The 27,260-nt window shown below is 36.1% G+C and overlaps 1 protein-coding gene across 6 annotated transcripts in view; it reads right to left on the bottom strand.

Moving 5' to 3' along the window:
- Positions 1-27,260, bottom strand: part of CUNH5orf46 (chromosome unknown C5orf46 homolog) — a 58,595-nt gene that overhangs the window by 30,495 nt on the left and 840 nt on the right. For 3 of the 6 annotated variants that reach the window (XR_005647299.1, XR_005647300.1, XR_005647301.1), the window contains exons 1-2: positions 8,593-9,261; positions 514-668 (exon numbers count right to left, since the gene is read on the bottom strand). Coding sequence is in view for 1 of the 6 variants with exons in the window: in XM_039836480.1 (XP_039692414.1) it covers positions 25,408-25,444 (37 nt within the window). In the remaining 5 variants the exon portion in view is untranslated. Of the gene's footprint in view, positions 1-513; positions 669-8,592; positions 9,262-25,407; positions 25,521-27,260 lie in introns of those variants that run through there. The other 3 variants (XR_005647302.1, XR_005647303.1, XM_039836480.1) reach the window with 3 other exon arrangements.

Raw genomic sequence — 27,260 nt, forward strand, 5'->3', positions numbered from 1 at the left:
TCACTGTGCTATACCTTACATCCCCAGGACTTATTTGTTCTCCTTGCTTGAAGTCCTGCTTTTGGAGGAAAATGCCTTTGTTAAAAATACCGGTTTACCACTATGAGGCCTCATTTTGAGTTGCTAATCCCTTTGCTTGAGAGCTCTTAGCAGAACAAGCCACTCTTTATAGCTGAGCGCCACCTTGTGGATAAATAGTGAGTTATGCAGGCATAATTGGCCTGTTGCAACAGTGTTCAGAGTCAGAATTCGTGGATTAGAATTTTGCCCCGCTACCTACTAGCTGTGTGACTGTGGGCAAACTACTTAATTTGTGTTTCAGTTTCCTCTGTAAGTGAGTGTAATCTTCCAATCCCATGGTTATAGTAGCACATAGAGCTACTAATATGATGTCTTTGTATTCACGGTCGGAGGGCGCTGTCAAGTAAGACCAGATTGCTAGATAAGAAAATCATAATCACGAGTATTAATAATATTGTCAATAATAATGGCTAGCATTTACTGAATACCTACCTGTAGCCGGTGCTGTGCTGCATTCTTTATATTAACCATTTCATTTAATCCTCACAATCGTCCTTTGTAGTGAAGAACTCTTATGTTCAATTCACAGGTGATGGAACTGAGACTCTGAGGTAACGGATTTGTCCAGTTACATCTTTCACAAAGAGCTGAAATAAAATTCAAGTCTGACATTACAGTATATCATCTTAACTGCTTCTCAGAGCCTGAGATGCTTGTGAGAGGATTGGGCAAAGAAATAATACTTGTTTGGGAGAAGACATATTGTGTGTGCATGTGTATTACACACAAGGGGAGCAAGAGGCAGGGGAATGGCGGACGTACAGTCATTGTCTTCACATTGCTAAATAGTTGTCATAGGGAAAGGAATGCCGTGTTTTTTTCCAAAGCGACTCTAAATGTTATAATATTTCGGGTAAATCAGTTTTTGCCTATTTACACAGAACAATTTTATAATAGCCAGAATTGTTCAAGTATGGACTGATCTGCCCTTGGAGATAATAAAATCTTTATTATTAGAGTTTTCTAAGCAAAGTCTGCTGATACTTCTTATAAATAGTGCAGTGATTGTGTTCGCTCATTGAAGGACGATGAGGAGGAATAATTAAGGTATTTTCTAATCTTAGATGTCAGTATTTCTCTAATAAATTTCAAAATGCAATTCCTCTGGACTGCATTTATGGCAGAAGCAGTCCTTTGGCTGGACTTGTGCATTAGATAGTCCATTTTCTATTACAAGTTGTAGAATAAAAACCAGTTTAAGAAAAACATGTAATTATAAGAATTAGGAGGTATCCACAGGCAGGATGAAGATAACTAAAACTAGAGTCCGGAATATCATCTGTTTTCTCTCTCCATCCTGGCTACAGATTAAATTTTTTTCTTCTCTGCTTCTTTGCACACAGCTTTCTCTGTTTCTCTGTTCATGTGGTAGACAGTAGATACCCATTTGCTTGTTTCTGAGCTGACATGTCACAGAAGCTGCAATCTCGACAAAGAGAAAAATCTTACTTTTGCTTCTAATTCCAACATATTTTTTGTGATGCCTTTTTTTTTTATTGAGGTAAAATTCACATGCCATAAAATTAACTGTTTTAAACTGTACAATTCATTGGAATTCAGTACTTTCACAATGTTGTGAAACCATCACCTCAATTTAGTTCCAAAATATTTTTATCACTTCCAAAGTAGACCCTTTACCCATTGAGCACTCACTCACCATCCCTCTGCCCCCAAGCCCTGGCAATCACTAATCTACTTTCTGTCTCTGTGCACTTGCCATTCTGAATAGTTTATATAACTATTGTCACCTTTTGTGTCTAGCTTCTTTCACTTAGCAAAATGTATTTTGAGGTTCACGCCTGTTGTAGCATGTATTAGTACTCTATTTCTTTTTATGGCTGAATATACCACAGTTTATTTATTCATTCAAATGTTGAACATTTGGGCTGTTTCTGCTTTTTGGCTGTTATGAATAGTGTTACAGTTTTCGTTTGTAATTTTTTTGAGAAAATTCCAGGAGTGGAATTGCTGGGTCATGTGATAACTCTATGTTTAACATTCTGAGGAACTGCCAAACTGTTTTCCACAGTGGTGGCACCATTTTATGTTCCTACTAGCAATGTACAAGGTTTCCAGTTTCTCTACATTCTTATCAAAACTTATTTTCTTTCTTTTAGAAAAAAATTATAGCCATTCTAATAGGTATGAAATAGTATCTTATTATGGTTTTAATTTGTATTATCCTAATGACTAGTTATATTGAGCTCCTTCTTTCCACCCAGTTTTATTGAGATATAATTGACATATATCACTGCGTAATTAAGGTGGACAGCTTAATAGTTCTTAATAGTTTGACTTCCATATATTGTGAAATGATTATTGCTATAAGTTATCACCTATATAGATAGAACAGATTGTAGCATATAGAACAATAAAAAGAGAAATCAAAAAAGAAAAGAAAACAAATTTCCTATGTTAGGAGAACTCTTAGGATTTACTCTCTTAACTTTTCTGTGTGTCATACAGCAATGTTAACTACATCCATCACGCTGTACATTACATACCGAGTACTTATTTATCTTGTAACTGGAAGCTAGTACCTTTTGACTACCTTTCATCTATTCCTCCCCCACTCCTCATCTCTAGTAACCGCAAATCTGATACCTTTTAGATTACACATATAAGTGAGGTCATGCAGTATTCTTCTTTCTCTATCTAACTTATGTCCCTTAGCACAATACCATCAAGGTCCATTCATGTTTTTGTAAATGGCAAGATTTCCTCATTTTTCATGTCTGAATAATATTCCATTGTTATATATACCACAACTTCTTTATTCATTTGCTGATGAGATTTAAGTTGTTTCCATGTGTTGACTAGTATAAATTATGCTGCTGTGAACATGAGGGTGCATATATCTTTTTGAGTCAGTGTTTTCATTTCCTTTGGGTATATTCCCAGAAATTGAATTGCTAGATCATGTGGTAGTTCTGTTTTTAATTTTTTGAGGATCCTCCATACTGTTTTTCATAATGGCTGCACCAATTTGCAATTTCATTTGATAGGTTGTCTTTTCACTTCCTTGATGGTGTGCTTTGATACATAAAAGTTTTTAATATTGATGAAATCCAATATGTCTATTCTTTTTGTGTGTGACTTGTGCCTCCACGTCTAACTGTTGAAGGGATGTGACCATGCTTAGTTCAATCATAGATGGAACAACTATGCTGAAGTGTGTGGGATCCCATTTATTGATAAGTGGCTGCAGAGTACTTAAGAGAGCAGGCTAATCGATTTACCCAGAATTATTTGGCTAATGAAGGGCAGAGTTGAGAATCTGATGTTAAAACCTGTAGTCTTAACTGCTCTAATTAAGAAGAGAAAGGTTCATTATGATGAACTAAAGAAAAACCTAGAGGGTGATCAACTTTCCTTCAAAGAGTGTGTAACATTTAAAGAGGAGCAAGGAAGCATTTTTCTTTGTAGGGGGTTATTGTTTGTAGGAGATGTGTTCAATTACAGCAGATTGGTATAAGTAAGAGAAGACAAATGCTTATCATTACCTCAACTTCTTTTTGCCCTGTATTTCCCACCCACTGCCTTAGGCCTTATTAGACATTCCTAATATTTAACTGGGTTGACTGTTGTGATCATTTATTATGGACACAAGAGGGTGCTAAAAGATATCTATTTGCCTGGTTCTTTAGGCCCTGGTGTAGAAAATCCATATTCTCTTCTGTTAATGCTGCTTCCATTTATGGAAAAGAACTTAGGTTACACAACTAAAGAAAATCTTAAAAGATATGAGTAAAATACAGCCTAATATACAAACATTTAGATTTCAAGGTTAAATGAATGTTGGTTCAAGAGTTGTTGACAGTTTGGTAACTTTTTAGGAATGTAGTAGAATTTCAGAGCTAGAAAGAACCTCTGAGAGCATTTTCTTGTCTCTCTTCCTGTTCACTCCTTCTCTACCTCCTTCCTTCCTGGACACTTTTTTAAATTCAGTCTTTTCAACTTGGAAAACAAAACTAATATAAGCAAAAATGTTCTTTAAATGGAGGTAAGATGCTGAACCCCAATCTCTGATCTTACCTGTGCATATTAGAGTCCCTGAAGCTTGTTTGGGTAACCCCAGGGTGCCACATTAAAGATTTCGAAAAATTGTTGCTGAAGGTCAAGTGATTGGCAAACTACATCCTTGGATAAAATCCCGCCCCCTGCCTATTTTTACATTTTAAATGGTTGTAAAGAAAATCAAAAGAAGAATCTTTTATGACATGTGAAAATTGTGTGAAATTTAGTTTCAGTGTTCATAAATAAAGTTTTATTGTAGCACAGCAATATATATATATATGTATACACATACATACATATATATATATGGTCTATGGCTGTTTTTATGCTACAAATGCAGAGCTAAATAGTTGCAGTTTCTTCACTATTCATAAAATTATATAAGGTAATTATAGTAATGTTACATTTTAACAGATATGATGTAATATGTATAACAATAATAGCACAAAAGGGAGAAAGAGGAAATAGAGCTTATAGAAATAACATTTTTATATCTCACTTCAGTTGTTACTATAAATTTGAAGTAGATTGTGATAAATTAAAATGTATACAATAACCCCTAGAGCAACTAATTAAAAATAAAAAAGTAAAAAAATTATTAAAGAAATTAAGATGTTACATTAGCAAATATTCACTTACTGAAAAAGAAAGTAAAGAAAGAACAAAAAGATGTGAGACATATACAAAAAAAGCAAAATGGCAGATGTAAATCTGATTCTACCAATAATAATATTAAGTGTGAATGGATTAAACAATCCAGTCACAAGGCAGAGAATTTAACCCAGTTAGACTAGGTTTAAAAACAAGAGAGCTCCCGAGCACCTGTAGGAGGCGCGGTTACGTGGGAGTAAAGCCTCACAGCAATTCCGGTTGCACTTAACCATTTTTTCTTCACTTCCCATCAGTTACAGATAGCTTTTCCAGGTCTTTTTTTCTGTTGTAGATTATAACAGTAATAAATATTTTATAAGGTTGCCCGTAGATTAAATGACACAATGCATAACATATATTAGTATACTGATCATCTTAGGATACGTTCGATAAATCGAAACTGTTATTATTTTTCAAGAGATGATCATAATATCTTTAGGTGTTCTTGTGAAACTGAATGACAATTTGGTGTTTTGGAGGAAAGGGACATTAAATATTCTGAATGTGATAGTGGTCTCAGTGAGTGATTTGTCACTTTAGATTCAATATTTTTCAACCTGCTATACATGGGCTAGTATAAGGTGGCCGTATCAGAATAGCCTGGGGTAGCTTTAAAAAAATACATAGTCTGGGCATAAATCCAGATAATCTGATTTAGTATATCTAGAGGAGAGTTCAAGATTCTGCGTTGTTAAGACACTGCTTCCTTCCAGAGGTTCTAGGAGAGAATTTATTTCCCTGCCTTTTCCAGTTCTAGAGGCTGCTCTGCTCGCACATCCCTTGGTTCATGGCCCTGCGTCACTCCAACTTCTGTTTCCATCATCACATCTCCCTTTCTGACTTTCACTCTCCACCTTCCTCTTATAAGGACCTTTGTGATTATATCGGGCCCTCCAGGATAATCATGGATAATCTTCTAAGTTTCTTCATTTAATCACACTTGGAAAGTCACACATGCAAAGTCCCTGTTGCCATGTAAAATAATGTGTTCACAGATTCTGGGGATTAGAATGTGGACATCTTGGGGAGGCCATCATTCTATCATAGATGGTAACCTATTATTTTTGGTTTGGACTGTCAAATATACAGAAGTCCTAGATGATTTCATTCATTCCCTTCTAAATCCACCCGCGGGGAGCTTTTTCTCGTATACTACCACTCCTCTAAGTGCCCATTTCATTGGTATACAAGTGTCTCAAGAAGCTCATGAAGGATTGACAATGTAGGGTAAGATGGATGGGAAGAGAACAAGCTCAAGAGTGAGGAAATGAATGACTCTCACTCCTGCTAGATGATCAGTGGTTTAGATGCTGATTCCTGTCCAAGGGTTGACCTCATTATAGCTCTGCAGAACAGGCAACATGTAAGATCTCACGTCCGCAGGCAGTAGCTTCTATAACTGGGCCGTGGTTACAGATGCTGCCCACTTAAATGAACACCAGCCATTCCCTGGAAATTTATGCAATGCTGTCCTCGTGGTCCCACTGGCTGTGCCCCTTCACTCTTTGTCCAACTGATCTCTAAGTCTCCTGTCTCTTCTCAGCTTGGAATCTACCCTTTATTTTGAAGGTAGAAAATTTTTCTCTTATCATTCATATCATCACATCAACTATTCTCTCAAAATCTCCTGTGTCTGTAGCTGAGCCATAATATGTAGGCTGCTAAACTCAAAAGCCAACAACTCACTTTCTGCTTTCTCTGCTTTCTGCGGTCAGTTCATCTCTAAGGCAATAATGGAGAATGCTTATTCTGCACTGACTGAATGAGTGAAGGAAAGAAACAAGGGTTAAAGCGAATTCTGGAAACAAAAGCATATTAATTAACATTTCAAAATAGTATCCATCTTCATAATTTTTAGGATTCTTTCCAGTATTGAGATCCAAAAACATCATTTCCTAAGTCTATGGTTAGTGCTTGTTCACTAGAACATGCCCCTTTGTGCCGTCTTTAGCTTATTCATTTCAACAGCTTTTTCAGAAACAGTTTCAAGACCTTGGATTTTCAAATTGGCAATGACATCTTCCACCTTCACTAATATACCACCCACTTTTACTCAACGTCCACTCTCACTGTCGGAGAGCATCCTGCTCTCCAACTCTTGGTAAAGACTGAATAACAAGAGTTCTGCACCATCCTGAGTTAAGTTGCCGGTCTGCCTTTCCACAATTTCAGCCAACTTTCTCTCTGACTCAGCTCACTGTCTACAAAACCAGGCAAAGACTTGTAGAAAACATCTCTATGCCTCTCTTCTTCCAGGGAAATTAGGATTAACTCGCAGTACACTCAGCACAGGGCAGCTCCTTTTCAGCTTGTTTGTCTGGTATTAAAAGGGGATGGGAATTAGCTTAAGGTCTGAAACGAGTTCCTTCTCACAGATACCTGCCCACCTTCTAATACCCAGGTACCCGTGTGTCAAGAATGTGGCCTTTGCGTGGCAGTTCAACTGGTCCAGCTTCCTTAATGCAAGTGGCTGCTTGTCTAACTCTGTCTCACCATTCTAGCTCTTCTCTTCCAATTTTATAATGAAGTAGTCAGACAGAGAGGCAGCCTGGATTAGTGCGTAAGTTACTCCGTGTTTGCATCAGAAAAAATATGGATCGAGTCCCAATTCTGCTACTTACTAATTATGTGACCTTGGGCAAGTTATTTAACTTCCTAAAGCTTCTATTTGCTACTTCATAAATCAAGACAGAAGACACCTATATCACTAGATTGCTATAAGAAATAAGTAAAATAAAATATGTGAAACACTTAGCATCATACCTGGTATATGTAGCTCCATAAATGGTAGTCATAGTTATATTCTGCTTTATTTAATTACAGTGTGCTGAGTCCTTATTATGAAAAATACCATGCTTGGTTCTCTGGAAGTAGGTAAAGAAGAAAGAGACATGGTCCCTGTCCTCCAAGAACGTTACATGCAATAATGGGAGGATGAGAAAATATCAAAGCAAAGGGAATAGATGAAAGGGGATAAAGTTAGAGGGGAAGAACTGAGCGGAGAAGAATTTGGAAGTATGCAGCGTGGAGGAGGGCTCAGAAAGAAACTTCATTACGAAGGTGTAGGAAATGCCACCTCGACATCATGTCCCCTCCTGTGAGTCAAAGTTTTTCCCCAGGGCCCTGAGGGAGTCTCTTCTACTCAACAGTGCCACAGCAGGACCATGAAGATATATGCCTTTATCATTCTGTATTTTTGGAGATTCTCATGAGTTAGAGGTACAGTTAGTTAGAGGCCTCTAGGAAAATGAACAAAGAAACATCTCTTTCTTCCTAGTTCATCTTTCCTTCACCTCTATCACTGGGATCAACTAGTTCATAATTTAAAAGCTTAGATTTTGGGGCTAGGTGGCATTTAATCACAGATAATATTCTGGGCAGGTTTTAGTCATCGCTAAAGTGTGGGATAGAAATGAACTGTGGTGTATGTCTGCCAAGCTGAACAATGCACGTATGCCCTCTCCACACAGACAAAGCATGCAGATTCTCTGAATGCCTGACCAGGTAGTCATCGCTTGTACGTGGGCTGAGCAGTACATGGGGAGCTGGCTGGGTCATTCCTCAGCCGACTAGCACAAAAATTACAAAATTCTCTTGTTTCCCAAATGTCAAAAGGAGGGAGTGGAGTATTATAATGAGAATCATGGCACCTATATTATTCTAGTACTAGCCCAGCTGTGACAATTGTATAAAAAATGAGGCAAATTTTTTTAATTGCTTTCTCGATAAGCAAAAGAGGTGAAATAATCCTTGCCCATGACTCTGTAGAACACAAATGCAATTTTTCTTTGCAGAAGCTGAAGCTTTTTACTTATAAAATGGTAAGAAACGATAACTTCTTACCTGGATATGGCGAAGATCAGATGGGTATAAAGGAAAGTGTTTTGGCACTCCAAGGCTGGTTTTTAAGTGTCTGAGGTTTCTCCAGACTGATAATTTCCTGTTCTTCCAACCTCATAGGGCAGGGTTTCTAGGTCTCTGTAGACCTTCCTAAGCTAGTCATCCTAGGCTGGTAAACGGGTCATTATCATCTACCACATCTACCTCTAGAAGGACATTAATCAGTCTCAGATTTCCAAGTCTGGTAGGAAGACAATAGGAAAGGAAGTGTCTTCCAAGATTTGAGTTTCTCAGAACAAGGAAATTTATAAATATGATAACCACATGTCGGTGTACTTAAGTTATTCTAGTGACTTCTTGGATTTGTGATAAAATCTAGACTCGTTACCAAGGACTGCCAGCATTCACATGCTCAGGCCCTGGTCTCCCTTGGGCAAACTGCATTGTTGTTTGATCACATGGGCCTTTTTTCTGTTCTTCATGCATGACGAACCCATTCCTGCCCTAGGGCTTTAAAGGCTTCTACTCTTCCCTCAGAAGTGCTCTCTTAGATTTTTGCATAGCTGGTTCTCATTTCCTTCACTCTCATTCCTGTCTCAACTCAAATCTCACTTCCTCAAGGAGACCTTTCTCAATCATGCTATCTGGTCCCTGCTCTCATTACCATCACCAACTCCTTCTTATCACAATCCGTAGTTGAATTATGCATTGTTTCATTCACTTGTTTTTTCTGTATCTTCTCAATAGATCGAAACCTATTCTCCCTGGGTGGTATTACAAATATCAATATCACATGGCACTAATCAATCAGAATTGACACTGGCCAAAGTCCTGTAACAGGGACCAAGAGGCCATCTATCAGTCTTTTAACCCTAAAGTTGCGGGCGTTTGGGGAGGCCTAGGAATCTTGAAGGAGGGGTTGTAGTAACTAGAGCAATACATGTGAACTAGAAAACTCAAGGAAATGGCGATGTTCCCATTACTATGAAAATATTTTACTACTTAAGCAATCAGTATGGCCAGTTTGTACTGGCTGACTATCATTCCTATGTGTCTCTCATAATTAACACTGTATATCAGGGCCTAGAACTGTGACTGGAATGTAGCAGCAGTTCCTCACGTCGTGAATTCCTTGAGTATCATCAAGTCTTGTCCACATACCACTTTCTCCCACTTGATGTTTTCTAGAAGAGCTGTGAGGTACCTTGGGTTCATAGGTTACTCAAGGGAATAAGTAATGGTGTATGTGAGCCATGAGGTCTGCTCTAATGTTCACTAATATCTGTAACTTCATCATTTATAAAATCTGCACATCGATGTTCTCATTTTATCTTCAGAACCATCCTGAGAGGCTGGCAACACAAGAATTATTATATTCATTTTTCAGTTAACTAAACTCAGGCTCCCATAAGTCAACTGATAGCTACAGGGTGGGCAGAGCTGAGAAATAGCTCACGTCTTCCAGGCTGGGACTATGTTCTAAGTTCTTTCCACTAGGCTGTCCCCAGCCTTGGTTAGATCTGAACCTGAGCATTAGAAGCAGTTACTGCATGTAGGTGGAAGGATTCTATAACTAAGGTTGTATATACCCTTAAAGAACAACAACTGTGGCTGAGCTACAAAATAGGATATTTCAAGCAAGAGTGACCAGCCACTGAGAGTCTAGAGGAACATAGAAACCCTGTCTAAGAGGTTAGAGGAACAGGAAATGACTAACCTGGAGAAGCCTTAATGGAGATCTAGTTAATTTTCTTAGACACTTAAAGATCAGTCTTGATGACAATATTGCCAAGACTTTTTCTTAGCAAGCTCACAGGGCAGGATTAATACCAACAGTGAAAAATAATTACAGAAAACAGGATTTTTATTTAAAAATACACATTTGAAAATGAGAATACAGCTTAGGACAATGTTTACCAAGACATAGTACATACAAAATGGTGCTAATTGAGATGTTTTTTACTTCAAACATGGTTGAACATTTGAAAACTTTTATTAGTTGTGAATTTATTTTAATACCTATCAAAGAAAATGCATAGCTAATAGAAAAATTTTGTAATTTCAGATATATAACAAATGGTTAAAGTAGGTATTTAAGTTTGTTTTAAATGAACAAGATCATTTAAAGAGAAATTTTCAGTGCATAATAGTAAAGGTGATTCTCAGTCATATTACAAAATAGTGATAGATGAGTGAATAAAATTGAAATTTTTATTTGTGAAAATCATAGTTCTTGAAGCTCACTCTATCACTTTGCATGACCTTGAACACATTCTTAACATTCTGATGCTTATTTTCCTTACCTGTTTAATAAGTTTGCGGCAGGTTTAATGGCATGGAAAATATTCAGCACAGTTTGGCACATAGAGCTCAAGAAATGTTAGCTATTGTTTTTACTTTTTATCAATAACAATGAGAACGGTTGAACCATGGAAAGCCACCGTGTGAAGCAGAGAGCTTCTCATTATAGAAGGTATATAAACAAGACTAGCTCAGCATTTGTTAGGGATGCTGCAGGGGAGAAACCTACATGGGTGGGAGCTCAGCTAGACCTCTGAGATTTCTAATTCCAGCTGCGAGATAGATTTCTGTAATTCTGCATTTTGATGGACTCCAGGACATATAAGGAGCTTGGAACTAGATTTTTCCTCCTACTTCTTGGGAAGGCACTTAAGTGTCATTGTTCTATGAGCACCATTGTTGGCCATGACATTTAAACTTGGCCTTTACATCACCCATATCACTGTCAAGGAGAGCTGTATGAGAACCACACAGCTATTGTCCCACGGGTCTTGCCCAACAGGAAAAAATTGACCGTCCTGTCCTCACATTCTTCATCACAACCGTGGGAAAGGCTGTGAGGATTTCTCATAGGTACAGAGAGGTTCCATCCTGTCTGATTTTCAGCTGGAACCTGAGCAGCGGCTGTTGACAGGTGATCAATTCCACCTTGAGAGCTCTCTTTAAACAAACTGAAAAATTGTTTCTCTGTAGCTTTCACCACCTGTCCTAGTTTCATCTCCTTGAAACACAAAGAACAAGTCTCTCCATTGCTTCCCATGGGAACCCTTCAGAATGTTGCAGACTGATGGAGTGTTTGCCCTGTGGTTGTTGATTTCTATGTCATTCTCAGTTGTTTCCACAGATACACTGTTTCTGTGCAGCATAGTTTCCAGTACCCTCCCTTCCTAGTCATCGACATCATGTTCTAATGCAATGAGTCTGCTCTTTCTGAAGGCCATAGATTGTGGAATCCCAGGCCCTTTTTCTTTATAGAGTTGCTTTCCGTAACAGTTCAGTTATGAAGGATCCAGTAAATGTACTTAGGAGAAGCTTTTGGTGACAGATCGTAGTGTATTTAGTGCTCTTTAGAGCTCTGGCCCCAGCGGTAAAATCACTATCCCAGCTTGTAACACTGGAGATTTCTTTTTTCTTTTTTTGAACTTTAATTAAGTGAATTCGTAGTGCGTGTATTTTTTGTGTATTTGGCTTCTTTTGCTCCATCTCTCCTCTACATTGTTTTGATATTTACACACTCCTGCATACAACAGAGCTTGGCTCTTTCTCATGGCTATATAGTATTTCATTGTATCTACATTTTGTTTTATGACTTTATAAAATTCCACTATAAGGATATACTATAATTTATTTATGTGATCGCTTATTGATGGATATTTAGACTTTCTCCAATCTATAATATGCAAACAAGGTTGCAGCGAAGAACTTTGAATTTATATTATTTTGTGCATACGCAAGTGTCACTACAGAATAAATTCCTAAAAGTACAATTTCTGGGTCAATAGGTATAGATAGTTTTAATTTTGAAAGATATTGACAAATCACCCTTCTTACAGGATGTTCCCTTTACAATATCACAGAGTATTTGAGAGCTTATTTTCTCAGAGTTTTAAAGCCAGGAGCTTGAAGACAGAAACTACATCATGTAGCCCAGGCATCTTACATGGAGAGAAATAGAAGCCCTTAATGCCCTTAATGGTGAAAAGACTTGCACAAAGTCACAGAGCAAGTTAGTTATCATCCCTGAATGCTGATCTCGTGTATCAGAGACAGCCAGCAGTCCCAAATGCCCTGTCCTGCTCACAGCAATTTGCATACTGCTTTTCTCTCCCCTCTTCTTTTCCAACTGACTCCAAATAAATACGAGCACAAAAAAGCTCAGCCATATACATCAGGGCCACCAACCTAAGAGATCTCCTCCAGTTCTGCTGTCTTATTTTCCATCCATAGACTAAGGTTCTGATATCTCGATCTAATGTCATATCTCTTCTGAGTTCCAGAATTGTGTACAGTGGCCTCCTGGATATTTATACATGAATATCTCACAAGTGTTTCAATCTCACCAAGCTTAAAACTAAACTCATCTGCTTTCTCTCAACTTCCCCATCTCTGCAATGAGGATCTAAAGTACTAGTACTTAAGTACTAAAGTAATAGTACTTACTTACAGCTTTGTTATAAAGATTAAATGAATAAATTTGCATAAAGCTCTTAGGATAGTAACTGATACGTTTACTATGTATATTGCAGGGTGTAGAAAAACAAATAAATATAATATGCTGAATGATGATGTGGAAAAAAAATGAAGCAGGAGAGGCCGAGAAGCGCTGCTTGGAATAGGAGGATGACACAAGGCAATTTTGAAAAAATGATTTTATGTCCTTTAAAGTATTCTTCTTGTGGGAAATAAATGTCTGAGGAAATTCTTGGTAAATCAAAAAGGTTTACCAGAAATAAACCATTATGGTTGTTTAGTCAGTCTGAGTGTTTTTCATGTCGATCAAAATGCTCACTGTGTGGGGCCTTTTGCCATATGGATAAAATCTAGGGATTAAGAGGTTTGAAATGGCTGATTTTTTAATTCCATTTCAGCTTTAAAGATGGCATAATCTTAAGACTCCTAAAAATGTTTTAAAGCAAAAATTAACTGAGGAAAGCTCCATTGCTTGATTTTAAGCCAAGTAATCTTGCTTTCTGGTAAAAACTTAACCATAGCCTAGACCCAGAATGCTTTTCTTCAGATCCCCGGAAGAAGCATAGCATTTTTCTTGGGTGACCATCCCCCATTCTGTCATCCTTAACTCTAAAGATCTTTTTTTCTTGCTACTCTCAGTCCCCCAACCCCCTGCCCCTTGAATCCAGACATTTTACAGAGAAACTCTTTTTCTGCTGAGTATTCATGGACTGATGATATTGAATTTGTCAAGAGTCTCTCTGAGGATATTCTCTGAAGAAAATCTAAGAAGCTGAATTTTAAGGAATTTCAGTTTTGTTCTAAGAGTAATGAGAAGCCACAGGATGGGATTAAGAAGGGAAGTTACATGATCTAGTTTATGTTTTCAATATCACATTGGCTGATCTTTAGCAATTAGATTGTAGGGAGACAAGAGTGTATACAGAGAATAGTACAGGGGCTGATGCACTGGTATAGGCTCTGTAATGTGGTTTGGCCTTTGAGACATAAGAATAGGTCAAGGTCATTTTATCTAGCCTCGTCACCAGCCTTGCCATTGCCAAGGTATAGAATTGCTTATATGTCCTAGATGTGGCTTCCGTTTGCTGGATTGGGATCATAATGCCTTTTTTTTTTCAAGGAGGTTATAGGCATTAGTTTTCAGAAATTAACATTAATTCATAAGAAGTCATAGCTTAGAATTATTGTTGAATGCCCCATTCATATAAGTATATGGAATCGGACAAGGTGCAGGCAAAGAATAATTGTAGATGCAGGGTATCAGATAACGGCCTTTTATCCCTTTCATCCCTCCATCTCTTTCACTTAAAAAATGAAGTAACAAAAGTACTGCAGTAAAAGCCAAAAGCCATCCCAGACAAAGTGCTGGCTTATTGGGTTCTTGGGCCTGGGGCTACTGAGGAGATGAAGAAGCTTGCCTTTGAAATCAGCTGCTGTCAGTCACACAGACCCCGTATTAGCTGATTCAGCATTAGAAGTACCCAGCCATTCGGCCCATTATTTTATTTTGGATTGTATCCAGGCATTTGACTGGGAAGTGAAAGACTTAGGGGAAAAATTAGGACTCTACCTAGGTAAAAGCATTCTTATGTAATACAGTTGGTTGGAGATTTCCATCTGGAGAAATTCTCAACTCCACAGATGACCAATATCAGCAATAGACGTTGAAGAGAATAGCTTAGGGTAAGGAAAGGATCCAGGAACACACAGAGGAAGGGTGTGGGGAGTGATGCCAATAGCTCATGCTTTGGAATTTGAGCTGAGATTTGATTTTCCGCTTTTTCTTCTGCTAGCTTCTAACTTCAGCTTCTTTTCTGATTACCAGAGGCTGTACCCCTTTGCAAGGCGTGCTAATTCCATGCGAGCATCAAGTGAGAACTAGATAAAAGTTTTGTAAACTATAAAAAGCCACAAACACTCTGTCTATAATAATAAGGCTTCCACTGAATTACATCAGACTATCAATACTATTTGTGGAATTCATTACTCTTGCTCGGTCATAGCACTGCTAAGTGAAACTTGAAAGACACTGTGAGAAAATGCCTGTAGGTGTAGAATTGCATAATGAATAAATATGTTGATTTTATGTGTATGCATGTATGTGTGTGTTTGTACTGTGTCGGTGATAAATTAATGCTCAGATATTAATTCAATTTTGGTGGGGTGGGATCAGATGTAATATGGGACAAAGGTTTAGAGCAAGGGCTTTGGAGTCAGAGAGACCAGTGTTCAAACTCCACCTTACAGAATTAGTGACAAAATTACTTTAATATATATGAGCTCTAGTTTCGTCAGTTGCAAAATGGTGATAGTAGTATCTAGTTCATAGTATAGATGTGAGAATTAAATAGGATAAATAATATGAAACATTTAGCAAGTACTGAGAAAAATAGAAGACTCCAATAAATGCAAATTATTGTCATTGTTGTTGTTATTATTAATAATAAAACCCACTCCCTGCATACGTTTGGATGCATGGAGACTCTTGCCTGAGTGACAGTTCCTGGAATGGGACAAGTAAACACAGATAATAGCTTGCGTGAGGAAGAAAAATCACTTCTGCAGTCTACACCTTGCTAGCTTGTGGAAGAAGTCTCCAGAATCATGCCCAAGCTTTGGTTCTCTATTCTTTTCTCTCTAACTTCTTCTAGAAATGAAAGAAGCTTTTGGGTTCTGGGAATTATGAATGAGAAAAACAAAGGAGTAAAAAAAAATTACTATAGCCTCCTCTAAAATCATTTAGGGAATTAAACAAGACCAACAAGGAAGGCAATGGTACTGACCCAACTAAAGAGGACAGAAAAGAAATGACACAGGAAGCTGATGGAGCTTTCTTTAGGATTAAGGAGTTGGGAGACTCAGTGTAACATAATGGTTACTAGAAATGACTTTAAGATCAGGCAAAACTGGGTTCGAATTCCTGTTCTATCATTAACCGTGTGTAGTTAGACAAGCTACTTAAATTCTTTGTCAAATATAAAATGGAGATAAGAATAGTACCTTTCTCATTTAGATGAAGTAATAAATGTAAACTATTTGGCAAAGTGATAATATATTGCTACTTTTAATAGCTAAGAACCAGAAACTCCATTTTGAAACTTGTTAAATTTTATTCCCTAAAATTATCTTATTTTTTATTTGGCATAGGCCGATGAAGATGTTTATTTTAAAAAAAAATGCTACTCCACGTCTTTCATACTAAGATTAGCAAAGAAAAAAAGATTTTGGTCCATGCAGGGACACAATTGTAGATGGGGAAGGTGCAGGCTCTACGTGATTCTAGCATAGAAATGGCAGCAGATGTCAAAGAGAAAAACCCAGAGGGAAGGGAGAATTCTGAACTACCAAGTCAAAGCTGCCAGAACAGTTGCACCTGTTCTTCTGGTGATTATGGTCCTGGCACACCTTGCTTTTAAAATCTTGGAGATGTTTATGGTCTGATTTAACTAAGTACATTCTTCCCTGATCAAATGGATCAATTGCTTTTCTCTTTCTATTCTTTATTTTATTTGCACTGCAAATAATTATAAAATGGCTGCTTGCTCTTGAAATTGGAAGATACTGGAATAATGACAGTTCTCGGCATTGGAAGAAACAGAAAGACTATGATTCGTGTCCCCACATACCTATAACACAAGGTAGCATGTGATTAAAAAAAAAAAAATCTAAGGAAAAAGAGTTTCATGAGGAAGAGTGGCCTAGATCTAGAATTCTAATTATAGAGCTATTTAATAGTTCATGAAAGTAGAATTTCAGACAGAGACAATGACATGGAGAGAAACTCAAAGGCTAAATAAAGCATAGTGTGTTTTCAAAGACTAGTAAGTAGTTTGTTTGGAAGGAATCAGTTCTCAGGAGTGATTCTAGAATCAATCCCTTTTCAAGATGGTGACACATTTCAGAGAATTATCACTGGAGTCTACATTGCCTTGTTTTAGTGTCACTTTTATTTCTTAGCTAGCTTGTATGACCTATGGCAAGTTATATAATGCCTTCGTGCCTCAGTTTCTGCATCTGCAAAATGGAATCATAATGATATGAATAACTCTTAGTTTGGGTTAGTTAGATTAGGTAATCAATATAACATTGTTAGTACAGAGCCTGGCACATTGCAACCCCTAAATATAAGTAGTTATTATTATTAGATCATCCTGAATTGTTTTTAAGGAGACAAAAAGAGATTTTAAGTTTGTATTAAGTCTTGTTTTAATATACATACCATTTTCTTGAAACTTGGACTACAAAAGGTTTGCTGAGAAGGTGTAACTAGAATCTCTGCTTTTCTGTGCATAAAACACACATAATATTGCTGCTTCTATATCTGTTGTACTCTGAACCAACAAAACATAATCATAGTTCATCAGATGAGGTTAACAAGAAAAGCTATGGAACTCCCATGCTAATTTAAGCTTTGCCCTATTTGAGTCAAACTGGTGATTCTTCCAAGCTTGACTAAATGGTCTTTTTTTGAATTAGAGTTTCTGGTAAATTTAACATCCATTTTTCTTTTCTAAATGCATTTAATTAACATACTTTCTCCTAAGCAAGACATCATAATAAAAATAATGATTGTAATATTTATAATGGTTTATGAAGGTACTAGGTAATATTTTTGCATCATTGCTGTACTTTATAGCTAACCATGTGGTAAGGCATTATGTTTAAGAGCTTGATTTCAATTCTGGCTCTGGCACTCAGGGCCATGTAGCTGCAGGATTCCAGGGGCTGTCATACATAGAAACTACAACTTCAGTGGTGCCAACTAGAGTTTTACACTGTGGTGGTTCTTACTGGCAAGTGATCTAATCTCTTATGCCTTGGTCCTTTATTTTAAACATTTTTTGGAAATCTGTCAGTACCATAGTGTTTCTGTAAAGTTTATTTAGCTTATGTAGATAAAATATTTAATCCTTAGCACATAATAAACTATAAGTGGGAGCTATAATTATGATCATGATCACTAATTCCCTTTACTTAGGGCATGTCTCCGAACTTAATAGACATTATTATATCCACTGTATAATGGGTAACTGTGGCACTGTAAAAAAATATTTTTTTCAAAGCAGAAACAAAGTATGCTTCTAGGCTGAGAGACATTGCCATAAAATTAAATAATATAATAATATTTCTATAGAATTAATTTATACATTTATTATTTGAAAAATTGTGATTTTCCTTTATTTAATTAAATGGTATTTGCCATTTGCGTGAACCTATTTGAAAACTAGGGGTTAAACTCTAAGCATCAAAATAGCCGAGGGGCTGTTTTACCACTTAGGCCATGGAAACCGAGGTGGGATGTGCTATCATCTTCACATTCCTGAACACTGAGAAACCGCAGGCAGGTTGACTCCCAAGACACGTCACTTTGAAGGTTGCTTTCTTCTGATGACACTAAATGTAACAATACCAGCAATGACTATTATCATTTTTTGCCCCTCATAGAATAATGTGAAAGTACACATGGAGAAACTATTTTCCTTAGTCATGAGATTTGTTAATGGAAGGCATTAGTACTTGATGAGTTAAATGACACATTCATTGCTAAGTGGTATTCAGAAAGGTTATTATTATTACAGTGGAGGAATTTGTAACATTTAGTAATGGCGGGAACAGAATGACTCATAAGCGAGGGATGTAAAGAGTCAAGAAAAATGATTTGCAAAAACAGTTGGGCAGGTTGGCTTTATATTAGAATGATTTCTTCACATAATTTTGATTTTGCGTTTTCCATTAAATTAAGAAAGCTACTTCTTCATTGTATGTTATGTCATCAATTTGAATACTCTTTTTAAGAATTATTTTATCAGAAAAAGTTTATTAAGCACCAATTACATGGCGTGAACTTGGTTAGAAGCTGGGGACACAGTATGATTGGAAACAGATATAATTCCTACCCTGACAATAAAGCAGGGAAGACAGATACTTGAATGAATGATTTTCGATAAATAAAGAGTACAGAGGGATCATGTCGTGGGGAGAGTTTATCTTATCTAGTGGGTCATGGAAGACCCTGCCTGGAAGTCATGTGCAAGTTGATATCTGAAAAATGAGCAATAATTAGCTACACCCTAAGGCCTGTCTGGTTCTGTGCATTCTTTCGTTCATTTATTCACTCATCCTTTCTTATGAGAAATATGTATCGCTTTCCTACCATAAGACATCTCCTAATCTAGGCTCTAAGGACTCAGGAATGAACACGAACTTTCTTTCTAAAACAAGAGACTAGATAAGCAAGTAAACATAATTATATGTATAGTAAAGAATAAAAGGAGGAGGAGGGGAAGTCGTAACAGGAAGATGCATTAAGGGATGATTTGGCAAGGTCTCTCTGAGAAGATGGCATTTTAGATGATCCCTGAATTAAGAGGAACTGCCCATGCAAAGAACCTATTATTCTCAGTATTTTACTTTCATTATCCACAAAGCTTCAGTAAATTATAGTTTAAAAAAATAAAGCTTTTGTTCAAGGATGTTTTGAGTAGCAAAGGCAAAACAGTTTGGGGAAAAACACCTGCTCAGTTGATCCCAGAAAAGAATGGCATTGGTGATCTCCTTTGGACAATAACGGTATCCAACAAGATTATGATTCCCAAGGGTCACTGGTAATAGAGACTACAGAGCGATGGCATGAAAAAGATTTGAGGGCAGATGGACTAGAACTTCTATTTTCTAATGCCATAAATAGCAGTAATGGGAAAAAATCTCAGAAATAGTTGAGGGACTTATAGAGGATGTATGATTTTTGATCTGAGGGTCATTAGTTCCATCACATTTTGGTTATAAAAAGGAAGTGTGACCTTATGTTTTTGTCTTATCATGGTGAAGCCTGGAATATGTGGATTATACTCAGCAATGAACATTTCTATTCAACATATATTTAAAGACTGCGTATGTCAGAATAATAACTAGCACTAATTAAACATGAACTATGTGTCACCCTGCTGTCCAAGTGCTGACTTATGTTAACTCATGTAATACTCATAGCATTTCTATGAGGGAGCTACTATTATCTTTTGTATTTTCTATATGAGGCAGAGAAGAGTTAAAGAATTTATCCAAGTTCACAGAGTTGGCAAGTAAATGTTCCAAGAGTCAAGCATAGATAGACCGGGGCCCTTAAGCGTTTTGTGAGCCTGTTCCTTATATGCCACATCCATGATTTTCCCCCTCATCAGCCTCTAGGTAAGCATCAGTGTGTTATTCTTTACATAATGAGGAGTGAGTTGTGTGGGAGTAGAAAGGGAGGGCTTGGGGTTGGGGAGAGAGAGAAAAAGAATGAGAGAGAATGAGCAAGCATGTAGATACACTGCAGCACCAGAACGACCCCTCTAAAAAAATCCTGAAAAAGAAAAAGAAAAGCACAATTCCCATGTATTGTTTCAGTTGCAGTCCTTGTTGCTCTTAAGTCTCAAAGCAAACAAACAAGGAATTTTTAGCCCTGTTTTACAGGTGAGGATATTAAGCTCAGAGAAGTTCAACAGCTTGGGTCTTCCTTACCCTAAAGTTTAAGGTCCTCATGGTTCTGCTCTCTAGGGATGTTTGTAAACAAATGAAAAGCAAAAATAAAGCCATCGTCTGACCTGTCCTTCAGCCCTAGATCCATGATGCTTTCTCACACAAAGGACAACATGCATAGAGCTAGAGGTTATTATGCTGAGTGAAATAAGTCAGACAGAGAAAGAGAAATACCATAGGATTTTACTTACATGCAGAATCTAAGGAATAAAAAGAACAAACAAATCAAAAGCAGACTCACAAATAGAGAGGACAATCTGGTAATGTCAGAGGGGAGAGGTGTTGGGGGACTAAGAGAAAGGGGTGAAGGGTTAAAGAAGTACAAGTCAGTAGTTGATAGATGGTCATGGCGATGGGGAGCACTGCATAGGGAATGCAGTTAGCATTAATGACTAGGTGGAGAGCTAGAGCAGAGAAAGAGCAATTGGGGGATCATTTTATACACTAATAAATGTCTAACCAATGTACTGTATACTAGAAACTAATAATAAAATTTAAAAAAAAGAAAAAAGAAATGGAGCTTTTTATTACAGGCTACATAAAGTATATTAAACCTTATAAAAATCTACATGGTCCACTACCAAAAAATACTCATGGAAGAAGTGAAGACAACCACAGTGTACTCACTATGATTGTTCTTAGTGACTAGCCGGAGTCTTATGAGCATCACATCGTCCTTATTTATTCTATTGGTGCCAAGAATATATATTTACACACACACTTGAGGAAATAATGAAAGTTATTTTATAGCATAAAATCAGGACATACACTTAAATAGCAGTTTTAAGAAAATTATAAAACATGTAAAAGGCTTAACACACAAAGGCCCTTTCCTTAATTTAGAAAGGACTCTAAATATGACTACTGCTTCTATCATAAAATATAAAAAAGACAGTTGCCTTGATTAAGTTATATATTCTTTATAATTTTTAGGCTTATTCAGCTCCCTGCATTGTATTTTTGATATTTTGGATTTTTTGATACAAAATCACCCATGTTAATGGCACTATTTGAAAAACTCATGATCTTTTAAGTGACCATTTTACTAAACCTCACTTCGATTTTCTAAAGTTTATTCTACTTCTTTTTCTTTGATTAGATTCCATGAATTTGGTCTATATAGCTAGTCATATTTAAGGAATGGGGTTTGATTAATTTAAATGTGCTTATAATTTCTAAATTAAACATACCAGTTTTGATATAATTTATTTTCTTCTGTTTATTTTCTTGTGGTGTGGCTTTATTTTATTTTTGCTATAAGTAATTCTTTGACCAGAGTCTATAAATTCTGGTGTATAGGATTTAAACTTTAAGTATTCTTCAATGGTCTGCTTTTGTCCTGAGTTTCTGTTTTATCTGCAATATATTAATTTCATTGCACTAATATAAAACTATCTCTGATCATTCTTTAAATATGTATAATATGTTTTGCTTTACACATTCTTTCCATTCATAAAGTTTTGTACATTTTTAAATTATTATAACTTCAATTACTATAAAATAAGCCTACTAAACTTACTATGTTTTATTCAATTTCTTCTTTTTCCCCCGAGGTTGATATTAGCAACCTTGTTCTTCTTTTGTTTAAACATGACTTTTTTTCTTTCATTTTTCCCCAGCCTTTTAAGGGAAATAATTAATTTATAATTTTGTTTTAGAAATGTCATTAAAGGCATTGTTGCTAAAGTTCTTTCGGATACAGTTGGAGATTCCTCGTCTTTGATTAGGGAAATTTAGATCGTTTATATTTACCGAATAACTTCATAATTTGACTTTTGTTATCTTTTTATATACTTTCTTGGATTTATTTATATTTATTTATTTTTTGCTTATTAGTACATAGACTATCTTCTATTTAATTTTATATTTAAAATTGTGAAGAGAAAGATTCTTTTTTCTATGCTGTTATTTCTAAAAACAATTTTAAACATTGTTAATAAAATTATTTATACTCATATAAAATATTTTACTTTTATAGGAAAAAATACTATTTTTATTGGTACATTTTTGTTTTATTTAATCTTAAGAATGAAACCCCATCTTTAACTGCATTTTTTATTGGTCTTTATGAATTCAACTTCTCCAAAGCATTATATTAATTTAAAATGATTATTAACTCTAACTCTTCCCATTTGCAGTTAATGTTTTATTTTATTTTTTCCCCTCTAATGTTGATTTTTTTAAATAACTATATGGTTTGTTTTTTGTTTTTGTTTTTGTTTGCCTTTAATATGTTGTTAGGTCTGTATTTGTTTTCTATCATTGAGTACTAAATTATCACCAACTTACTGCCTTGTAATAACACACATTTATTACCACACCATTTCTGTGAGTCAGGAGATCAGGCATGGGTTAGATGGGTCTCAAGTTCAATCTCACTAGACTGAAATCAAGATGTCAGTTGATACTTAAATCTCACCTGAGGCTCTGGGTTTTCTTCCAAAGTCACTGGTTGTTGACAGAATTTAGTTCTTCGCAGCTGTCGAACTGAGGTCCTCCGCTTCTAGAGGTCACCTTTCATCCCTCTTCAAAATATGACAATATGATTCTTCAAGATATGCAGGAGTGTGTATGCTACTGCTTTAAATCTTTCTGACCTTCCATCTTTGACCTTACTCTAGACCCTCTTTCAAGAGTTCACCTGATTTGGTCAGGCTCACCTAGGCTTATCTTCCTTTTAATTTACTTAGAGTTAATAGTTCAGGGAATTTAATTACCCCTGCAAAATCCCTTTACTTTGTCATATAATATAGCCTGATCTTGGTGGTGGTTTGGTCTCGTATTTATAAGACCTGCCACACTCAAATGTACTCACAGGGTATTTGCAACATGGGGTGGGAATATTGCAGGCCTTCTTAGAATTCTGTCTACCAGAAAGTCTCATTTAAATCATACAAATTTTTCAAGGCATTTGTAGAAGTATTTTTAAAGACTTATTTGAGGATGTCTTTCTATGTGCATATATTTTGCAGTGTTTAGAAAAAAATTATGATATATTCTTTTTCTCTAAGTTTTGTGAAAGTGCTGTTACATAGATGAATGTAAAATAAAAATATATTTTACAATGTTAGTAAAATTGTAATAAAATGTGCATTCTAAAACATTATTTACCCTAATTCTAATACTTCTTGGTATCATTATAAATTAGTATAGCATAATAAAAGATTACTTTGCCTTAGATTGTTAATGCTTTTTTAGGTCAATAATCCCACTCATAAAACTCTATACTAAGAAAATAAAGACAAGGAAGATCTTTCTGTACAAAAATGTTTATTTTAACATTCTATCATCGTAAGTATTTGAAGTAGCCTCAAGTTAATTAACCTTCCAGGCACTCAGGGCGAACTCCCTGAATAGACATTGTATGATAAATATAAATGCCATAGAGTATGAAAGATTTGTGAACATATGTGAAATTATATGTGCATCATGATTACAACTATGTAAAATACATAAATGGTTGCTATAGGACTAGAGTAATTTCTGGGAAGATAGAAACAATTTGTGAAACAGGTTGCTATATCATGTGTACATTTTAAAACAATTTCTCTAAGGCTACCAAAAGCTTCCCAGGTGTCTGGGAAAGGGTAGGTGTGGACTTCCTTGACTTCTGATTTTCTTTCATCTAAAATATGCTGAGCTTTTAAGTGAAGGGTGAAATATTCTATTGCCATTGATGAGAACTAAGTGAATTATATTGGGAGTAGACAGGCTGGCCCTTCCCTAAAGATGATGACTAATTGACAAACCCTCCTGATTGGGCGTGACTTAGGGCTGACCCTCAATGACTGGGAATGAATTAAATACAGAATGTTCACTTTTCCTTGCTTTTCTGTGAGGTTTCAAGTGAGACTGGGTCATTGTAAGCAAGAATGAATTACTAGATCCTTTTCATGAAAATATTCATACTGAAGGGACCAGAGATGATAGTTTCATTATAAAGTCAGTGTTTTCATCCACTGTGGAAATCCTTTTCAGTGCACGTGTGAGATCACCATCTTGCCCCTGCTAATAAAACATGTACTTGCTAGCACTGAATGTACCCTGTGTTTTTGGTAAGCAGCAAACTTACTTGAAAACAGACCACCATTTTCATGGAATGCATCTCAACAGCACTGTCCCCTGAAACATAATTTGGGAAAGACTGAACTATAAACAATCCTTAATCCTCCTACAAAGAGCCATGCCAAATAAAGAAACTTTGGATGTGAAAGAGGGATTATATTTATTTTTCAAGGTCCCAAAGGGGTTAAAACTAGAATAAAAGGACAAAATTATAGTGAGTTATATAACTACCTAGAAAGATGATTTTATTCTAGAAGTCAAGCTTCTCATTGCTAGTAATTCTCAAACATGGATTCACTGATCATATTTACTATAAATATTATGGAGAGGATTTAAGTGTTAGACTGGAGAGAAGACAAATTTGGAAGATTTCAGCCTTGACTAAGGTGATCTTGGACAGTGCTGGCCACAAGCCGCTGTCAGTTTTAGCTGGGAATCTTGGTTCTGCCTAGTGCTACATAGATATAGGAACAGAGGCCACCACATGTGGAAAGCGTACCTAGACACTGATTCTGGAGGTGGCTACCAGGATGCCTCTTCCAGAAATCCCACACTCGTTACCCAGATATATAAGAGAGCACTGCTCCCTGGGGATGCCAAAATCTGGGCCACTGGAAGGTGTTTGCCAGGTCCATCTATCCATTCATTTGTATTTGCCATTCACTACGCGATAGGTACTGAAGATAACATAATGGGTAAAAACAGACAACCAGAAATTCAGTCTGGTTGAATTTCTGTACTTACTCTGAATGGGAATTGGCTGGCTCCTCCTGGTGATCATTATCACTTCGTCATCAACATACTAGTAGCTAACCTTTATAGACTTGACATCTGTGTGCTAAAAACTTGCCATGCTCCTAATGAGATAAGTATTATAATTATACCTATTTTTCAAATGAGGTAGTAGAGATACACGGATAACGTAACTGGACCAAGATACATGGCCTCCACTTATCATGAGAGTGAACGTGAGAAAGCAGAGATTTAGAATTCCTTCACCACATTCTGTGAGCTTGGGTCTTGCTTGCTCTTGATCTCAGGAGTTAGGGTCTGAACTAGGCCAGGTTCCATTAGTAGTTCATGAATACAATCCAGTCTCCAACACCAGTGAAGATCGTTCCACAGAACAGGGATTATATCTAGGCCCCACATAAGAGAAGAGAAATGGGGTTGACAGTAGCTAGTTTGGAATCTCAGAAGACCAGATAGGCTCAGAATAGAAAGGAAAGTTCTCAGATTTTGGAGATGGCTACAGGTTTTCCTTTGGGTGGACCAGAGGGTGAGGCTATTTCTACTAAACTCTTAAACTGTAAAGAGTCAACATGACCACAGAGGGCCAGCTGGACATAACCCCAGTGGGTCAAAGAGACTGGCCAAACCTGAAGAACAGAGTCCTGGCCAAGTAGCTCAGATTTAGTTAAGTTTTGTTCCTATAATACTGAAAAAGCCTCACAGATGTGATTCATTTTAATGACATTTAAGTGGAATCCAACTTGTAACCTCTAAACTATTTTATGAAGACAATAATATCTTCTAATGTATATCACTATTCTCATTTGAAAAAAAGATTGCCCCTCTGTTTTTAAATTAATATTTTAGCTGCTTCTTCAAAGGAGGTGTTCCATATCCTTATTTATAGGTAATATATTTCTTTTCAACAAGCCAACGATGGCATTGACTTTCTTTGCAGCTGCATTCAAATATTTACTGAGTATTTTTTTATAAACAAAGTTGGAATCATTATGCTATATATGATTTTGTATTATTTTTCTCCCTTAACATTTAATATTCTAGAACATTTTCTTATGTCAGTCAAAATTTTTTATTCATATTATTTTGGAGGGTGAATAATGTTCTGTCATACCGATATAGATATTTAACAGTTTCTCTCTCATCATTTCCAAGTTTTCACTCTTTCATTTTATTATCCATATTCATAACTGTGGAGAAAAAATCAGGAAAATCTGAATGGTAATACTGTTTTAAATACATTTGTCCATAAATCTTTCCAAAAAGTTATTATACTAGGTCAAATATTGATACTTTACATTTTCTTGTTGTATAACATCTAAGTAATTTTCAGATAATCGTATTATTTTAATTAGTGGTTGGGAAAGTTATTTAATTTTTTGTGCTTCAGCTCTCTCATCTCTAGTACAGAAATAACAATTGTACCTATTTCACAAAGTTGAGTTCATATATGGAAAATAATTATAACAGTGGATGTAAAGTATTTAGAATGGCACATTCTATATAATTGCTATATTTGTTACGCTCTTACCAACAACGTACATTAATGCCATCTTTTATTGGCAAGTTTCACAGCTTTTCCTTTTATTTTATATTAAAAAATACTAGTTTAATGGATAAAAGCTATTCCCTTTTTATATGTACTTCTTTGATTTCTAATGCAGTCTGACTTTTCTTTATTGTATTTGCTTAACCTCTTTATATTCTTTTTTATGAATTTTCTTCATTCTTGAACTGGATTGTGATTGTTTTTCTTATTAATTTTATGAGGTTTTTTTTATAGTGAGCCTTTGCTGTCATTTATGTTATAGATATTTTCCTGGTTTATAAGACAGCATTTGCTTTGC

Source organism: Pteropus medius, unplaced genomic scaffold (assembly GCF_902729225.1).
Source record: "Pteropus medius unplaced genomic scaffold, Ma_sr-lr_union100, whole genome shotgun sequence".
Classification (NCBI taxonomy): Eukaryota; Metazoa; Chordata; class Mammalia; order Chiroptera; family Pteropodidae; genus Pteropus; species Pteropus medius.